The sequence below is a fragment of the Ursus maritimus genome, unplaced genomic scaffold (genome assembly GCF_017311325.1).
Source record: "Ursus maritimus isolate PB19 unplaced genomic scaffold, ASM1731132v1 scaffold_24, whole genome shotgun sequence".
Lineage (NCBI taxonomy): Eukaryota > Metazoa > Chordata > Mammalia > Carnivora > Ursidae > Ursus > Ursus maritimus.
In genome coordinates this window covers 43,706,453-43,722,283 of record NW_024424897.1, presented here as the reverse complement: position 1 = coordinate 43,722,283, position 15,831 = coordinate 43,706,453, and the positions used below count along the sequence as shown (strand labels likewise).

Here is a 15,831-nt window from a genome sequence, read left to right as displayed (position 1 = left end):
GCTCTAGGGGCAGGGCACTTAGTTGCCTGGGTACCCCACTGGCACCAGACACCACCTTCCTTTGGGGTCTCCTACATGTCTTTGGTTCTCTCTACTTCCCATAGTATATGTGGGCAAAGTGCTGAACCAAGTGGTGAGAGTAGTTCTTGCTTAGCCTATTTCTCTATCTGGAAAATGGGTATAATCACTGCCTTTTGCCTACCTACCTCCGAGGGGGGCTGTGAGGGCCATGCGGCGTCAGAGAAACATCAGAGGCAGAGGGGCTCTCAGAAGCACATGCCAGCCCCCACACTGGCTTCCTCCCGCTGAGACAACAGGGACGCGACCACAGCTTGAGCCAAAGCACACTGGGAAATAAACTGACAGCGGCTTTAAAACAACAAGCCCACCTGCGTTCTGGAGGCTTGAGAAATGAGGTTTAGCTCTCAGCTGCTGCTCCATGATCTGTGAGGCCGGCGCAGGCCCCTGGGGAGCAGGTCTGGGGCGGGAATGCTGCAAAGGCTGATGCAGTCTGAGCGTCACAGAAGGAAAGTGCTAGAAGGGCCCGAGAGACCCTCTTGCCTGATGGAGACCGAGGCCTGGGAGTGGGGAAGGGATGCTGCTCCAGGGTCCCCAGGGGGGATCAGAACAGAGCTGCGCCTGTAGCGGGCTCTCCTGATTGTGGGTCCCCCGGCTGCAGGTGCGGGCAGAGCAGGCTGGTACCACTGACACAGATGCGGACGGCTCCCACCGACAGACTTAGGCACCACTGCCCCCGCCGCGCCCCACTAGCTATGTCCATCCTCGGATTCCCTTCCGGGAAAGAACCTGACCCACAGCTCCCGACTGCATTGCAGGCATGGGGGGGGGGCGTGGGTGTGCACACGCGTGTGCGCGGGGGAAGCCTGAGCAGAGGAAGGAGAGGTGGGACTGGAGGAAGAGGCCACACCTAACGGGGACAGGGGTGAGAGGGCTGGGCCCGGTGTCCCCCACAGTCCTGACCCCCAGGGGGGGTGTGTGAGCAGCCTGGAAGAGAAGGGCCACAGCGAAGTGTGAAAAATTCTCTCACATCCTGTAGCTCTTGCAGATGGAACTGGATTTCCACGTATAGACCCGAAGGGGGTATCTTTGATGTTATTAAGTGGAAAAAAATGTGGGGAAAAAAAGGGAAACTATGAAGAGTATATTATAATCCCATTTAAAGTTACGTATGTATACACACCTGGCCCACTTGCATGCGTGTGGAGACAGAAGAGTGCAGAAGGACAAACCCAGGCTGCGAAGGATGGGGATGTGGAGTTGAATTTCACGTGCTCTGTATTGTTTGATTTCTAGAATTATTGCGCAGTTACCGTATGCCAGGCGTTTCTAAGATCTTACCATATCCTTCCTTCACTCATTCCGCCCCTCCCACCCTTGCGAGGTAGGTGCTATCACCAGTCTTTAATTCCAGGTCAGGAAACAGGTAGAGAGGGGAGGCCACTTGCCAAAGGGAGGAGGCAAACCCAGGCGGCCCGAAGCCAGGGGTCTTCACTTCTATGCAATGGTGAAAAGTACTTTTTAAAATTCCAGGGGGGAAAAAATTCTAGAAGAGAACCAATACAAATAAGGGGAGGCTACCCTACTAAACCCTTTAATACTCTGGAGCCCCAGCAATAACCCTAGTCCCCCCCACAACACACAGCGGAGAGGGGAAGGAAGTCACACCCCTTCTCACTTCCCAGTGGCCTGGCACCCTAGGTGGGGGCCAACAGGTTGGGACAAGGGTTGGCACACTATTTTGGTAAGAGGCCAGAAAAGTAAACATTTCAGGCTCTCTGTCGTAATTAGCCAATGGTGCCCCTGTCAAGCCAAAGTAGCCATATGTAAATGAATGGGCGGAGCCTGTTCCAACAGAACTTGACGGACACTGAAACTTAAATTTCATGTAACTTTCATGTGTCACAAGATATTCTTCTTTTGGTTTTTTTCAACCATTTACAAATGTAAAAACCATTCTAGTTCAAAGGTTGTACAAAAATAGGCATGGGGGGCGCCTGGGTGGCTCAGTCTTTAAGAGTCTGCCTTCGGCTCAGGGCATGATCCCAGGGTTCTGGGATCGAGCCCCACATCAGGCTCCTCCGCTGGGAGCCTGCTTCTTCCTCTCCCACTCCCCTTGCCTGTGTTCCCTGTCTCGCTGGCTGTCTCTCTCTCTCTGTCAAATAAATAAATAAAATCTTTAAAAAAAAAAAAAAGGTATGGACCCCTGATCGAGTGTCCTGCAGCTCTGGGGTCCCCGGTGCAGGAGAGCAGCAGGGCAGAGGCAGGGTCCGCAGGACGCCTGGAGTAGGCTCCAAGGTGCCCAACCCGTTTCCACAGTTCTGGAAACACACTGGGAGCTGGGGGCGCAGGCTCTGGCGGTCATGGCTCAAGGTGAAGCCCAAGTAGGGGCATTGTCGAGAGAGCACAAAAGCCCTGAGCTCTTGGTGGCTGAAGGTGGGCCCACAAGGGACAATCAGGAGGACGGGGTGGTGCCACTTCAGAGCTGAGGGCAGCTCAACCCTGAGGGCAACCACCCCTCCCTGGAGGCCCAGCTCTCTCCAACGTCCTCTGCCCCCCAACACCCTACTGGGCAGCTTCCCTGACATTTATATGGATCAATCCTTCTCAATGTGTCCCCCATCACACCTGGGTCACCTGACTGTACGTAGCAGGTGCCCAGTGACCCGTCCTGGTTCATTTGCTGTACTGAGAGGCCCTGATGCTTCAAAAGCATGATACCCACGTGGGGACAAGTCACAGAAATGTCCCTGGATAAGTCATTTAGGCAGGTTCGAGGGGAGAAAACAGCTCTCCCCCTACCCTCCCACCATGCCGCATGTGGTGGGAGTCTTCTACTCAATCCAGACCTTCACTTTCTCCCATGTCACTTCCGTCGCCTCCCCCTCCCCCCCACATCCACCTCTGGGTTGCTCATGTCCCTCCAGGGTCCCTCTTTAAATGCTGCGGCCTGGGATCTTGCCCACAGACCACACGGTCCACATGGCTACCCCCAGGAACCTGGGTCCCATCTGCACCAACATGCCCCAACCAGTCCCACCGGTCTCCCCAGGCCTGCTCCAGCACGCCGGGCCCTGAGCACAAGCCTAGCAGCCGGACAAGGCCGTCAGACCCTGGCACTGACCCTCGTGTGGCCAGGAGAGGGGCCTAACCTCCACACACCTGTTTCCTCACCTGCAAAGTGGGTATCATGACCTCCCAGGGTGGCTGGTAAGTCAGTGGGCTCTCAGTCACTGGCAGCTTTAGTTATTTACAACTCTTGTCTTTTAAGTCTCCATCCTGGTTGTTCCTCTGATTCAGGCCCTCCTTATTGCTACTTGGATAACTGAGCGTCCAACAGGCTCTCCAACCCACTACACATTCCCTCCTCCAAATCTGCCTCTGGAAGGAACCTCCCCGAAGACCCACCTCTTTGTCATTCTCTGTTTCGCACCCTTTGATAGCTTTGCTGCCTATAGGATCCTTCCCTCCCCCAGCCTGCCTCTCCCCGCTCCCTGCCCCGGCACTCCCCCACCCCCAAACAGCAGCTATGGCCCCGGCCACCGGCCACCAGTCCCAGCTCTTCCTCTCACCCTGCCTCTACGCAGCGGGGGTCTCCTGAAACGCCCTCCCCGGCACCTCAGTGCCCTCCCGCCCAGGCCGCCCGGCTGAGAACCGGCGCTACCCTGCAGCCCTCCAGCTCTCCTGGGGCCCTGCGCCGTGGTCCACGCCACACGTCCGTGCTGCACGTTCTCACACTGCCCTTGCACTAGCCTATCACCAGCAGTGAGCTCGGCCCGGCGGGGCTTGGCCAGAAGGCTATGGGCGGTGACCCAACGGCCACAACTCCACTCTCTCGGGGAAGCGCCAGGCCTTCCTCCCAGAGGCCACCCTCACTTGTCGGCTCCTCCCCTGCTTTTGTCCCGATGACCCTGAGTTCAAGGTCGGCGGCACAACAGGCTGCGCAGACTGGGCTCTGAACTGCACAACACGGCAGGAAGAAGCCAGCGTGCGGGCAGAGAAGCCACGCCGCAGGCAGCGCAAGAGCAAGAGGGAGAGTGTGCCCTCGTGGGCAGCAAGGCAGAGGTCCCCAGGGGCCGCGTGTGTGCTGTGGCGTCCGGTCGCCGAGCCCGGCAACGGCAGCCAAGTCAGTGCCTGCCAAGCAGCCCAGCGACGCACAAGCAGCCAGAGCAGGCCCGCAGGGCAGACGAATGAAGTGACTTTTCCCGGGAATTGAGGAAAGATGAGTAGCTGGATGAAAAAATCCATCTTGGGAATGAGGCACGAACACATCTGAATTAGGTCGAGGAGGAGAAAGGACAAGGCTGCTGCCGTGGGGGCAGGGCGCCGTGGATGACCTTCACCCGCTGCCTTCCAGGAGGAGGAGGCGGGCTCGTGGAAAACTGCCCCCTCCCAGCCCTCGTGCGCACTTCGGTGGCATGGTGAGAACGGTGGCCCCCCCCCAGGACAGCTCCTCAGGAAACGGGACACAGAATCACCACACCACCCAGGAACGGAAAGCAGAGCCCCGAAGAGAGGTCTGCACACCCATACTCATCGCAGCTCGATTCACAACAGCGGAACTGTGGAGGCAACCCGCCTTCCCATCCACGGACTCGTGGCTCGACAAAGTGTGTTAGGTGCACCCAGCGGAATAGAATCTGGCCTTAAAAAGACAGGACATTCTGACACAGGCTGCCACATGGACAGACCCGGGAGACGTTAGTGAAAGAAGCCGGTCACGAAGAGACGAAGGCGGCATGATTCTGTTAGGTGAGGCGCCTGGAGTAGTCAAACCCCCAGGGACAGGAAGTAGGCTGGCAGGTGCCGGGGACTGGGGTGGGAATGGAGTTAGTTTAATGGGTGCAGAGTTTCGGTTTTGCAAGATGAGAAAGTTCTGGAGATGGTGGTGGGGATGGGACAACAATGTGAATGGACTTACCGTCCATTCAGGTACCCTGAACCGTACCCTTAAAAACGGTTAAAATCGTAAATTTCACGTGATGTCCATTTTACCACAAATTAAAACAACATTTTAAAAACTGCCTCCTGTTTTGGGGGACTCAAGTTCATCCAAGGAGAAGGGTGGGGCAGCCCCCACCCTGTAGGCCCAACAAGGGGCAGACTGCAGAGATCTGAAGGGTCATTTGTGGGGCCCTCTCCCTCCCCGGGCTCCCCGGCCTTCTTTCTTCTGCTTCTCACTTGTGCCTCACTCTTCCCTCCCCCCAGCACCTTCTCCACACCCCCCTCCCCGGGCCTGGGACACTTTCTTCAGAGCCGACGTAAATTCCTTGTCACTGTCTCAGCTCTAATGTCACCTCGTAGAGGTCCATGCTGTGCATCCAAAATAAATAGCTCCTTCCTAGCCCGTCCCACCGGCTGTCCCTGTGCCCCCTGCTCTTTATGTTTTTGCCCACCACCTTCTGAAATTACTGTATGTAGCGATTCTTGTCCATCCTGCCTTCCTAGGTCATCCCCGCCCGGAGGTGAGGCAGGGCCCCAGGGCATAGCCAGGATGCTCGGAACCAGCCTGCTTGGTTTCAAATCCTGGCTCCACAACTAACTCGCTGAGGGACCTTGGACAAAGTTTAACCACTTGGTGCCTCAGTTTCCCCATCTGTAAAAGGGCGTGATAACAGCCCTGCCCTATAGTGTTGTTAGCAGGACTAAGTAAGTTAATGGGGGGAAAGCCCTTAGAAACAGTGTCTGGCGTGGTCAGTGAGAGGAATACTGACTGTCAGGGTTACCAGCACTGCTCCCAAGGGCCAGGCTGCCTCCTGCCTTGCTCCTTGCCAGTACCTCCATGGCCTGGCATACAGTCGGTGCCCAATAAACGCTGTAGAATGAATGAAGGACAGAATTCTGCAGAGAGACAGCCCTTCAGGAAAGTCAATTTCATTTGCAAGGACAGGGCTAGGGAGCTGAGCTGGCTCCAAAAGAGGTGAAAGCCCCCCAGGAGGGCTGCTCCATTCTCTTGCCGACAACAGCCCTTGCCCCTTGAGGTGGGCTCCACCCGGCCCCAGGGATTTAGCTTTTGCGCTGGGAATATCCTGAGAACATTCAGGCTGTTCTGAAGGTCCTAGGAATGCAGCTGAAAGAGCTGTTTCCCCAGTGGTGGTGGTGACAGCCAGCCACCCCCACTGTAGGCACCGGACAGAGTACAGGTGGGACGGTGGCCTCCAGACAGGGCCATCTGGGTGTGTATGGGGTCCCCAAAGGCATCTTCCGTGCTGACACAGGCATCCACTCTGGGATCGAGTCCCTCATCGGGCTCCTTGCTCAGCAGGGAGCCTGCTTCACCCTCTGCCTGCTGCTCCCCCTGCTTGTGTTCATGCTCATGCTCTCCGACAAATAAATAAATAAAATCTTAAAAAATAAATAATCTGAAATCAATCTAGAATTGACTTTTGTGCCTAGTATGAGGTAACAGTCGAGATACCTTTTTTCCCATGTGAATATCCAAATAGCTTTGCATTATTTATTCAGAAGACCATTCTCTGCCTAGCAGTGGCTCTGTCGTCCTAAATTGCACTTTTTATTTTCTCTCATTTTTGTCTCCGGTGTATGGCAACACTGATTTTCTGACACGTATATTAAGCTTGTATGCAACAACCCTGCTCATAAATTCGCCTACTAATTGTAACCATTTGTCTGTGGATTCTGTCAGACTCTCGTTACACGGTGATGTTATTCACAGAAAACGACAGCTTTAGCTCTGCTTCTCCAATCCATACACCATACATTTCCTTCCCTGCCTGAATGCACTGCGCTGGCTGCTAGTTCAATGCGGGATAAAAGCAGTGGCAGACATACGCAGAACTTGTCCTATTCCTGATTTTAAAGAAAAGCTCTCAATATTTAACCCGTGAATATGCTTCTTCTCCTGCGTTCTTTAGAAAGATGGCCCTGCTTCTCCAAGGAAGGGAAATGATGTGACTGCTTTGGCCTGAAGGAGTGGAGGGGCAGCATGGCCCAACGAACGCCCCTGGGGGCCTCAGCTCCCCACCACCCGGCTGGGTGACCCAAGTAGGCCACATGACCTCAAATGAACCCTAGTTCCCAGCTGTGACTGGGGAACAGCCTCGCCGCCCCTGCTCTCCCTGCAGCTTTGTCCTGACGGTCAAAAAGGATGAGTTTTGTGAAAGAGCTTTCTAAAGCCTAAAGGACATCGCAAGGTAAGAAAGACCACGGCCTCACTGTCCACTGTTTGCAAGAGCGTAGATGGCCAGAGGGAGGATGCGGTGCGGGGACCCTGAGCTGGGGTGTGTGTGGTGTGGGGGTGGGGAGGTGTGGGGGAGGGCAAGGGGAGCAGAGGGCCTTCAACACCAGCCTGAGCCTGAGCCGGGCCTGGGGCTTAGAGCAGAGGTTTTCGAACCACAGAGAATCAGCTTCCCTGGAGGGTCTGTCAAGCACAGATCCATGCCCTCACTCCCAGAGCTTCTGTTCAGTAGGTACCAGGGACCGAACGTGCCCCCTCCAAATTCATGTGTTAAAGTTCTACCCCCCACTGGGATGGTGTTTGGAGGGGGGTCTGTGGGAGGTGATTAAGGCTAGATGAGGTCATGAGGGTGGGCCCTCAGGATGGGATGAGTGGCCCCAAGGCTCCTGCCAGCTCCCCGGCTGTGGGTCTGGGCTGACTTCTGCAGGACACACCTCCCCGGAGCCTTGGTGGGGGCAGGAATCAATCAGGTTTGAGCGTGGCCCCTTCCCTCTGTGCTTCCCTACACCGGGTGGGACGACTGATCCCCAACGAGCTAGACTTCCTCTAAGGGCTTGGAGCAGAGTAGAAAGAGTCCCTTTTCCCCACGGACTCAGCACACATTACGGAGACCGTTGTTTCACAGGCAGGCCCCTCTGTGTTCACATCATGGAACACATTTTGGCTGAGACCAGAAAAGTGGCGATCGCTTCCCCTGCACAATGACAATGCCATCCCGGGCTCAGGCTGGTTCTCCGGCGGCCCTGTCCGGCCTCCCCACGGTTGGTGAGGACGGACTGTGAATCAAACCGAAGCTGGCTGACTCAGCTCCTAAGCAATCAGCAGCACCAGGCCTCTCTAATGAGCCAGCCAGCCCCTCTCCCTTCCCACCACAGCCCTCCGATAATGAGGACTGGCAGCCTGGGCGTGCAGGACCACTTACGGAGGGGGGCACCGCAGCGAGGCCCGCCCGGCATCGTGGGCTCTGCCGGCACACTCATTAGCTTGTGGCTGCTGAATGTGCCAGGGCTCTTGCTGGGGACAGCTCTGTGCGGCCAGGAGCACCTGAGACTTAGATCTGGACACTTCCCGTGTCAGAGATCTCCCAGCATCCCCTCTGCAGCCTGCTCCCCCACGCACTGGACTGCAACCCACACCCACGTGCACAGAAACAGAACTTAATGGCAGGCACAGGACCACGGCCCCCCATCACACAGGACGGACCGAGTGACCTCTCGCTCCAGCCCGGCTGCAGTGTAGGACCTGCTTTTCCTCCTGGGACCCTCCATCACCCCCACCTGCTTCGACACAGTGAGAAGATGGATTCTCTTAGACAGTGGCCCCCATGCTGTGCTGCCTCGTCTCCAGCCCCACTGTCTCATCCCCAACGACAGGCAGCGCCTAACTCCCCTCCCACTGTCACTTTATGTCCCCTGCCATCCACTCTCCAGACGGCAGCGAGGCTCATCACTTATGAAGACAAATCAGATCACATCTCACCCTGCTTACAACACTCCACTGGCATCCCATGAAACTTAGAATCAAATCTCAACTCCTGATCTTCACTTATGAAGCTCTCGTGTGATCAGCATGCCCGCCTCTGCCCCAGATGCCTTCATTAGTTCCTTGAACCTGCCCAGCTGCTTTCCGCCTCAGGAATTTCATGCCTGCTGCTCCCTCTGCCTGGAACACTCTGCCACCCAGATCTTCCCAGGGCTGGCTTCTGCTTGTGCTCAGGTCTGAGCTCAGAGAGCCCCTCCTAGTCGTACCTACCACACTGCCCTGTTCTAATTCACTACAGAGCCCTCAGTCTACTGGACAGTAGTTTGTTCGTTTGTTTATTGTCTCTCTTCTCCCACCCCTGGAAAAAAATTCCCGTGAGAGCAAGGGTTTTGTCTCTCTCGTTCGTGGGATTGCCAGAACCTAGAACAGGGTCTGTACACAGATGGCCCTCTACTATTTGCTGAATGAATGGATGAATGAATGAATGACACAATCTTCTCAAGGTTGGAGAAGAAAACACCCAGATGCCTACTAGCACCCTCTCCTTCCACTTCTACCCAGCAGCAACTCCCCTTGGAAACCCAAAGGCCTCTTCACCTTGCTGCACAAGCCAAGACCAGGTCCTCAGCCTGCTGCAAAATAAACAATTTCAGACTGGACCAGCCCAGGGGTGCCTGGGGGGCTCAGATGGTTAAGCATCTGCCTTAGGCTTGGGTGGCGATCCTGGGGTCCTGGGATCAAGCCCCGCATGGGGCTCCCTACTCAGAGGGAAGGCTGCTTATCTCTCTCCTTCGCCCTCTGTGAGTGCTTGCGCTCACTCTCTCTAGCTCTCATCCTCTCTCAAATAAATAAATAAATAAATAAATAAATAAATAAATAAATAAAATCTTTAGGGAAAAAAAACCCTGGAACAGCCCAGGACTCCAGGCTACAATGGGGTGGGGAGTGTCAAGAGCATATAGAAGAACATTTTTTTACCTCCCCTCCCCATGAAGCTGAGATCCTCCCCTAGGATGGCCACTGTTGTCTAGGAAAGGGCTCTCTAAGGACCCTTTGGTCATTAGGACAGCAGCCTGCCCCTAGAGCAGAGGTCCCAGACTTTTCCAGGGGAAAAGACAAGGCTCTGCCCCCTCGTCATGGTCCTACAAACCTGAACATTTACAGCAGTTGTGAGATGAGGGGCAGAAAAAGGAAACAGGCTGCTGGGCCCTACTCTGCCAGGCAGAAGTCACAAAGTATAACCCAATCTGCCCAAGGGCTGGGAGCAAGACATTCTGAGCCCTTTGCCTACTGCCTATGTTGGTATGTAGTCCAGGGCTTATGGAAGGCTTAAGGAGAAGCTGGCACACAAGTGCCTACCCCTGTCCTGCCACACAGGCCCCTGCCACTTCCCCACTGTTCTTGAGACTCTTCACTAGCAAATCCACATTCCTTACCCCAGTTCACCACATGTCACAGAACAGGGAGGAAAATGACCTTAGCAAAAATCCTGGCTTTTCCACTTATTAGTTTGGTATATTGACCTTTTTGCTTCTGGGTTCTCTCATCTAGCTTTTGAATGCCACTCAAAAAGACCTTATCAAGGTTGCCAATGGCTTTCACATGGCTGAGTCCATGTTTACTTCTTTGACTTCTCTATAAGGTCCTTTTGGCTCTAGCCACCCCATTCCACCCCATCCCCAATCTTCTATTTCCTGTTATTTCTTCCTACAATGTATTACTTCCTGAAATATTCTTATTTATTTGATCATTATTTGGTTTTGGTTCATTTACCCAACATAATCTCAAGAGAGAAGTTTCTATCTCTGCCTTGTTAACCAAAATAACTCAAGGCTTAAAACATATGGAAGATGGATACCAGTAAAACTGAGTGAAAAAGAAAGGAAAGAGGAAAATATGGTATCTTGGGAACAGCTCTCCAACCTAGGAGGGCAGTAAAGGGAAGTCCCATGATGACAGCTATGCAGCAACTAGTCTATGCTGGAGTAGGACTAAAGGTCTAAAAAGGGAAAAAACGTAGGCTCCATACAATAGACAGTAAAATTGAGATGCTAAGTAATTCTAAGGATTGGAAGGCACATTATTATATTCTTGGGTGAATAAAAAAAGAAAGGCAATTAGAAACTCCAGGAAAAACAAAAAGTTATTTTAAGAAGTCTTGGACTCAATCTGAAACAATTTAGTATGTGGCACCATTTAGAGTAATCAGTGGAGTATAAGAAAAGGGAAAAATCCATTTGACTTTCCAGCAAAGATCATTCTCATTTGAGGGACCAGGGATTGAGAGCAGATCAACAGACTAAGAAGAATAATCCTAGCATACTGTTTGGCCCTGAGGAGAATTTTATTTCTTTAATAACTAATAAAATTTACTAAGTACTTATGTGCCAGATGAGGTTTTTAAGACCTATGCATATAATATTTAACCCTCACAATTTTCTAGGGTACGTGTTATCATTATCCCTATTTTACAGATGAGGAAGATGAGGCTCAACATATTAAACAAGTTTTCTGAGGTCATCCAGCTAGTGGAAAAGCTGGATTCATACCCAGGCCTGTGAGACCCGGAGGTCCATTCCCCGGAGTTGGCCTAGACGCCAGGCCATTCAACCTTAGGCCCTAATTCTTCTTGCCAAGAAGCACAGGATACCATGTGCACACACATGCACACAAGGACACACACAGACACATACAACGTACACTCCTGGGAGCCAGGGTGCAAAGCCACAGAGCAGGTCCAATTGGCTAGCCAGAGCAGGGCCTTACCTTCCTGCAGTCTTTGCAGAACACTGATGAGCTGCCCAGGAAGCCCAGCACCTCCCCACAGAGCAGACACTGGGAAAGGCCATTCCCCATCACATTCCGCCTCATGGTCTCCAGCCGCTCCACCAGCCGTCTGCAGCACAGGACACAGAGTCAGATGGAATATGTTTCCTGCCTCCAACCTGACCACTGCCTAGGTATGGCTGCCATGGGGCCCCTGTGCTATAGCATGGCCCATGTGCTGTTCCCTCACCTGGGGTACTGTTCCCTGCCCCACCCCTTTTCCAGGCTACCTCCTAATCATTCATTCACGTACCAACTATTAATTGAGTACCTACAATGTGCCATGCCCTGGGGATATTGTAGCAAACGAGCCAGACATGGTCCCTGCTCTCATAGAACTTATGTTCAATAAAGAGAAAGCCCATAAAAAGTCAACAAGCAAACTGACTTCAGACAGGGGGAGTGCTATGAAATCAAGTAAGTGTGTGGACAGAAGACTGAGAGGGAGCATGTCAGGTGGTGATCAGTGAAGGCCTCTTTGAGAACGTGTGAACTGAGAGCTGAAGGATGACAAGGTCAAACCAGGTGAAGAGCAGGACGGGGTGGGGGGCACTCCAGACAGGGGGAACATTTGGGGGGGGGTAAAGACAAAGGCCCTGGCACATTAGAACAGCAGGGAGGCCAGTGTGGCCATTCCCTTGTGAGCCTGCGGGAGCCTGGGATAAAAGGAAGCTGGAGGGGCAAGGAGGGGACAGACGACGTAGGTTTTATAGGACAGAGAATGGAGTTTGGATTATTTTCTAAAATCAACATGAAGCCACTGAAGAGTTTTAAGTAGGGGAGGGATTTGATCTAAGGGACAGTTTAATTTTTTTAATTTTAATTTTTTAAAGTATTTATTTATTTATTCATTTAAGTAATCTCTACACCCGATGTGGGTCTCAAACTCAGGACCCCAAGATAAAGAGTCACAGGCTCTTCTGATTGAGCCAGCCAGGCACCCCCCCCCCCCCACGCGGCATTTTTAAAAGCTCACTCCATCCGCCGTGGAAAGCCAGGATCACAGCAAGGGAGCACGGGTGACGAAGCCAGCAGGGGATGCCGGGAGGCCCAGCAAAGGGGCACTGAGCCTCGGAGGCTGAGGCAGCATCCATGGAAATGGGGTACAGGAGATAAGAGAGAGATCGGGGATGATGCAGAGATTTTGGTTTGAGCAAGTGGGTGGATGAAGAAGCTGGAAGAAGGAAAAGAGCTTCTCTTTGAACCTCTGACGCCGAGTGTCCAGGAGCCATCCCTGAGCCCTGTTAAGCCTAGGATAGGTGACTCTCCTCAGGGTCCCATGGCCCCTCAGCCCACTGTGACCCCCTTTTTTCATGGCAACACTACAACCCTCACAAAACCTGGTCACTTCTGTTTTGTTGGCCACTCTATTTCCAGTAGCCAGGGGACATTTAGGGAAAATTCCGGAAGGAAGGAAGGAAGGAAGGAAGGAAGGAAGGAAGGAAGGAAGGAAGAAAGGAAGATTATCTAACCCCCCAGGGAGGAGGATGCTATTTCCCCCCATCGCAGAGACAAGAAGACTGAGGCTCAGAATGTCAAGTCACTTCCCACCAGCGTGACACAGCTCCTAAGAGGTGGAGCCCAGGGCCCAACGCCTAGGCCCCCCGCTCACGGCAACCCTACACTCTCCCCTGAGGTGATCAGACTCCGCCTGGGGGCCAACAGGAAGCCTCTTCCTCCATGCCCTCTGACCTCCACAGGGTCCCTTCCACTGTCCCTCACCCAGGGACCTGCAAGTCCCCAGGAACAAGCCCAGCTGCAGCTCTGGCCTGAACTGCTTGTTCTCAGGGACCCGTCAGTACAACCCCGTGCCTTCTAACTCACGGAAACATACAGGATACACCTCCTCCTTCTGAGACATTTAATTGGAGGCACTGCCTTCTGGGTCATTCCACATCTCTGTCAAACCCAGTGGTCTCCGTGGGGGCCAGACAGATGGATGAGGGGGTGTAAACACGTCTCATGAAATACCCCCCGCCGGCTCCCAGCATGCCCTCCTGGGGGAGCCTGAGGGATATCACGCTGGCTTGTCAATCATGAGCTTGGGGCCGCACGGCTCCTTGCGGGACCCTGGGAGAGGGCAGGGTTTGCCACCTTACGTGGGAAAAAAGCTAAAGACAACTGGTCTGTCTGATATGCACTCTTTTTGTAATAAAACGACAGTAACAATATGTCTGTATTATTGAGACACATATAACAAGCTGGACAGCAGGGTCCTTGTAGTGGCGGTTTTGCTTTTAGAACTGTGCATTTCTACAATGTCTGACTTTTTAAATGATCACATATTTAATGAAAAACATGAACAGAAGGAGAACAAGGAGATCCAAATCAAATTAAATCCTGCCCGATGCGATGCACTGCCTTTGTGTTTTCCTACTTCTGTTTTTCTGTATTTTTCCAATTTTCTAGAATGTATGAATTGTTTTTATGATTCAACAAACAAAAAAAAAAGACCCAACCAAACTGTCTGAAGGCTGTACAGAGGTCAGCTCTGGATGCTGGAGGCCAGGAGAAGAGCTTAGAACAGGCTGGAGAGCCTCTCCTCTTGGAGTCCTTGTTGGGACAGGAAGGTCCAGGCTCAACTTCCACTCAAATCCCTTCTCTGGCTGGCCCTCACACATGTGGAGCTGAAGAGCCCCGAATGCGCGTCCGCCCCCCCACGGCCTAGGGCCCACGCAGGAGCCACTGCGCACTTCTCACGGGAGTACCCTGAGGCTTTGTGGGGCTGGGTTACCCATCTATACCCCAGGGGTGTTCGGGCAGAGCGGACTCCTTCCCAGTGGGGAAAGCCAGCGCTAGGACCCAGGGTGCCACTCTCAGCCCGCGGATCTGACACTAAATGACTTTGCTGCCCTCTCAAGGACCTTGCTGGAGCCCCAGCTGGAAGCAGCCCTCACCCGATTCTCTGCTGTTCCATGACGTCCAGCCGCTCTGCCCTCTGGATGACCTGTAGGATGGCCTCCACCTCGGCGGGGCTGAGGCTCTGGCTCTTCCGCTGCTTCTCTGTCTGGTAGGTGTGCACAGACCAGCCCGTCTGCAGCCTGGAGAGAGAACAGAGCCGGCCCTGAGGCCACCGCAGTGCAAACTCAGGCAGCCCCGCCACATCACGATGCCCCCCCAACCCAGCACAGTCTGCGGACAGCCCAGGTGCGGTGTGTCCAGAAGAGGGGTTCAGGGAACAGGGCACATGCTTCGAATGCTGGCTCTGACACCTGCCAGCCGTCGGGCCCCACGAAGACGGCAGTGCCACCTTAGCACCGTGGGAGGCAGGAGCGTGCGGTGTGACCCGCTGGACAAAAGGAGAAGGTCACGGCCACAGCACGCGGGGCTGCGAGGGAAGAGCGCGGAAGATCATCAAGACTGAGATCTGGGGCGCCTGGGTGGCTCAGTCGTTAAACGTCTGCCTTCGGCTCGGGTTGTGATCCCAGAGTCCTGGGATCGAGCCCCACATCGGGCTCCCTGCTCGGCAGGGAGCCTGCTTCTCCCTCTCCCTGAGCCCCTCTCCCACCTTGTGCTCTCTCTCTCTCTCTCTCAAATAAGCAAATAAAATCTCAAAAAAAAAAAAAAAAGGACTGAGCTCTGCGGCATCTGTGTGAAATGGAGCTTACTGTGGGATAGGAAAGAATGGTAATTAGATCAAAACCAAACCCTGAATATAAAAGGAGATGCACATAGCAGTTTGAAAATGAGAGGGTTTGCGGGCAGGAGGGCAGCACAGGAGGAGAGGCGGCGAGGGCAGGCGAGGTGGCAGGAGTGTCACCCCCTGAGGCTGCGACTGGGGACTCAGGCCCTTCCTGTCTTTCTGGAGGGAATGCGGGTGGCAGCCGCAGACCAAGCCTCAACTGTCTGCCCAGGTCCCAGCCTGTCTGAGACACTCTGCGCCAGGTGCTAGGAACACGGACATGGGCAAGAGGGCAAAGTGACCACCTCGAAGAATGACAAAGGCTTGGGGACACCAGACGCCCAATCAATGATACCCATATTTACTTAATGAAAAATGAGAGGAGCTATTCGTTCAACACCTATTTACCAGTTGTCCACTACGAGGCCAGGCTTGGTAGGTGTTGGAGCCATGCTGCCGGGCGGTACGTGCAGGTGGACATCAGGGAACTAACCTAGTTGGGGGTGCGGTTCTAGAAGGGCTTCCCTAAAGAAGTGACAGCAAGCAAGAGTCTCCGATGCAGGACACAGGGGGAGGATGAGGATGCGGACGCCTTCCTGGTGGTTCCCTGACACAGATGGACACCGGTGGTCCCACTTCACTGCCCCATCCGAGCTGGTGCAGCCAACAGTTCTGTACTGTCGAC

General features: G+C 53.8%; 1 protein-coding gene and 1 long non-coding RNA gene across 3 annotated transcripts in view; one reads left to right on the top strand and one right to left on the bottom strand.

Moving 5' to 3' along the window:
* RPH3AL (rabphilin 3A like (without C2 domains)) overlaps positions 1-15,831 on the bottom strand; it is a 140,716-nt gene that overhangs the window by 67,888 nt on the left and 56,997 nt on the right. The window contains 2 exon segments of the mRNA XM_040641121.1: positions 11,465-11,594; positions 14,422-14,565. Coding sequence (XP_040497055.1) covers positions 11,465-11,594; positions 14,422-14,565 — 274 coding nt within the window.
* Positions 3,925-14,423, top strand: LOC103667177. Of its 2 annotated transcripts, none has more exons than XR_569690.2 (3): positions 3,925-4,770; positions 6,894-7,172; positions 7,842-9,014. It is a non-coding gene; the product is annotated as an uncharacterized LOC103667177 (long non-coding RNA). The 2 variants fall into 2 exon arrangements; XR_569689.2 differs by lacking the exon at positions 7,842-9,014 and adding an exon at positions 13,934-14,423 and having other exon boundaries at positions 3,926-4,770.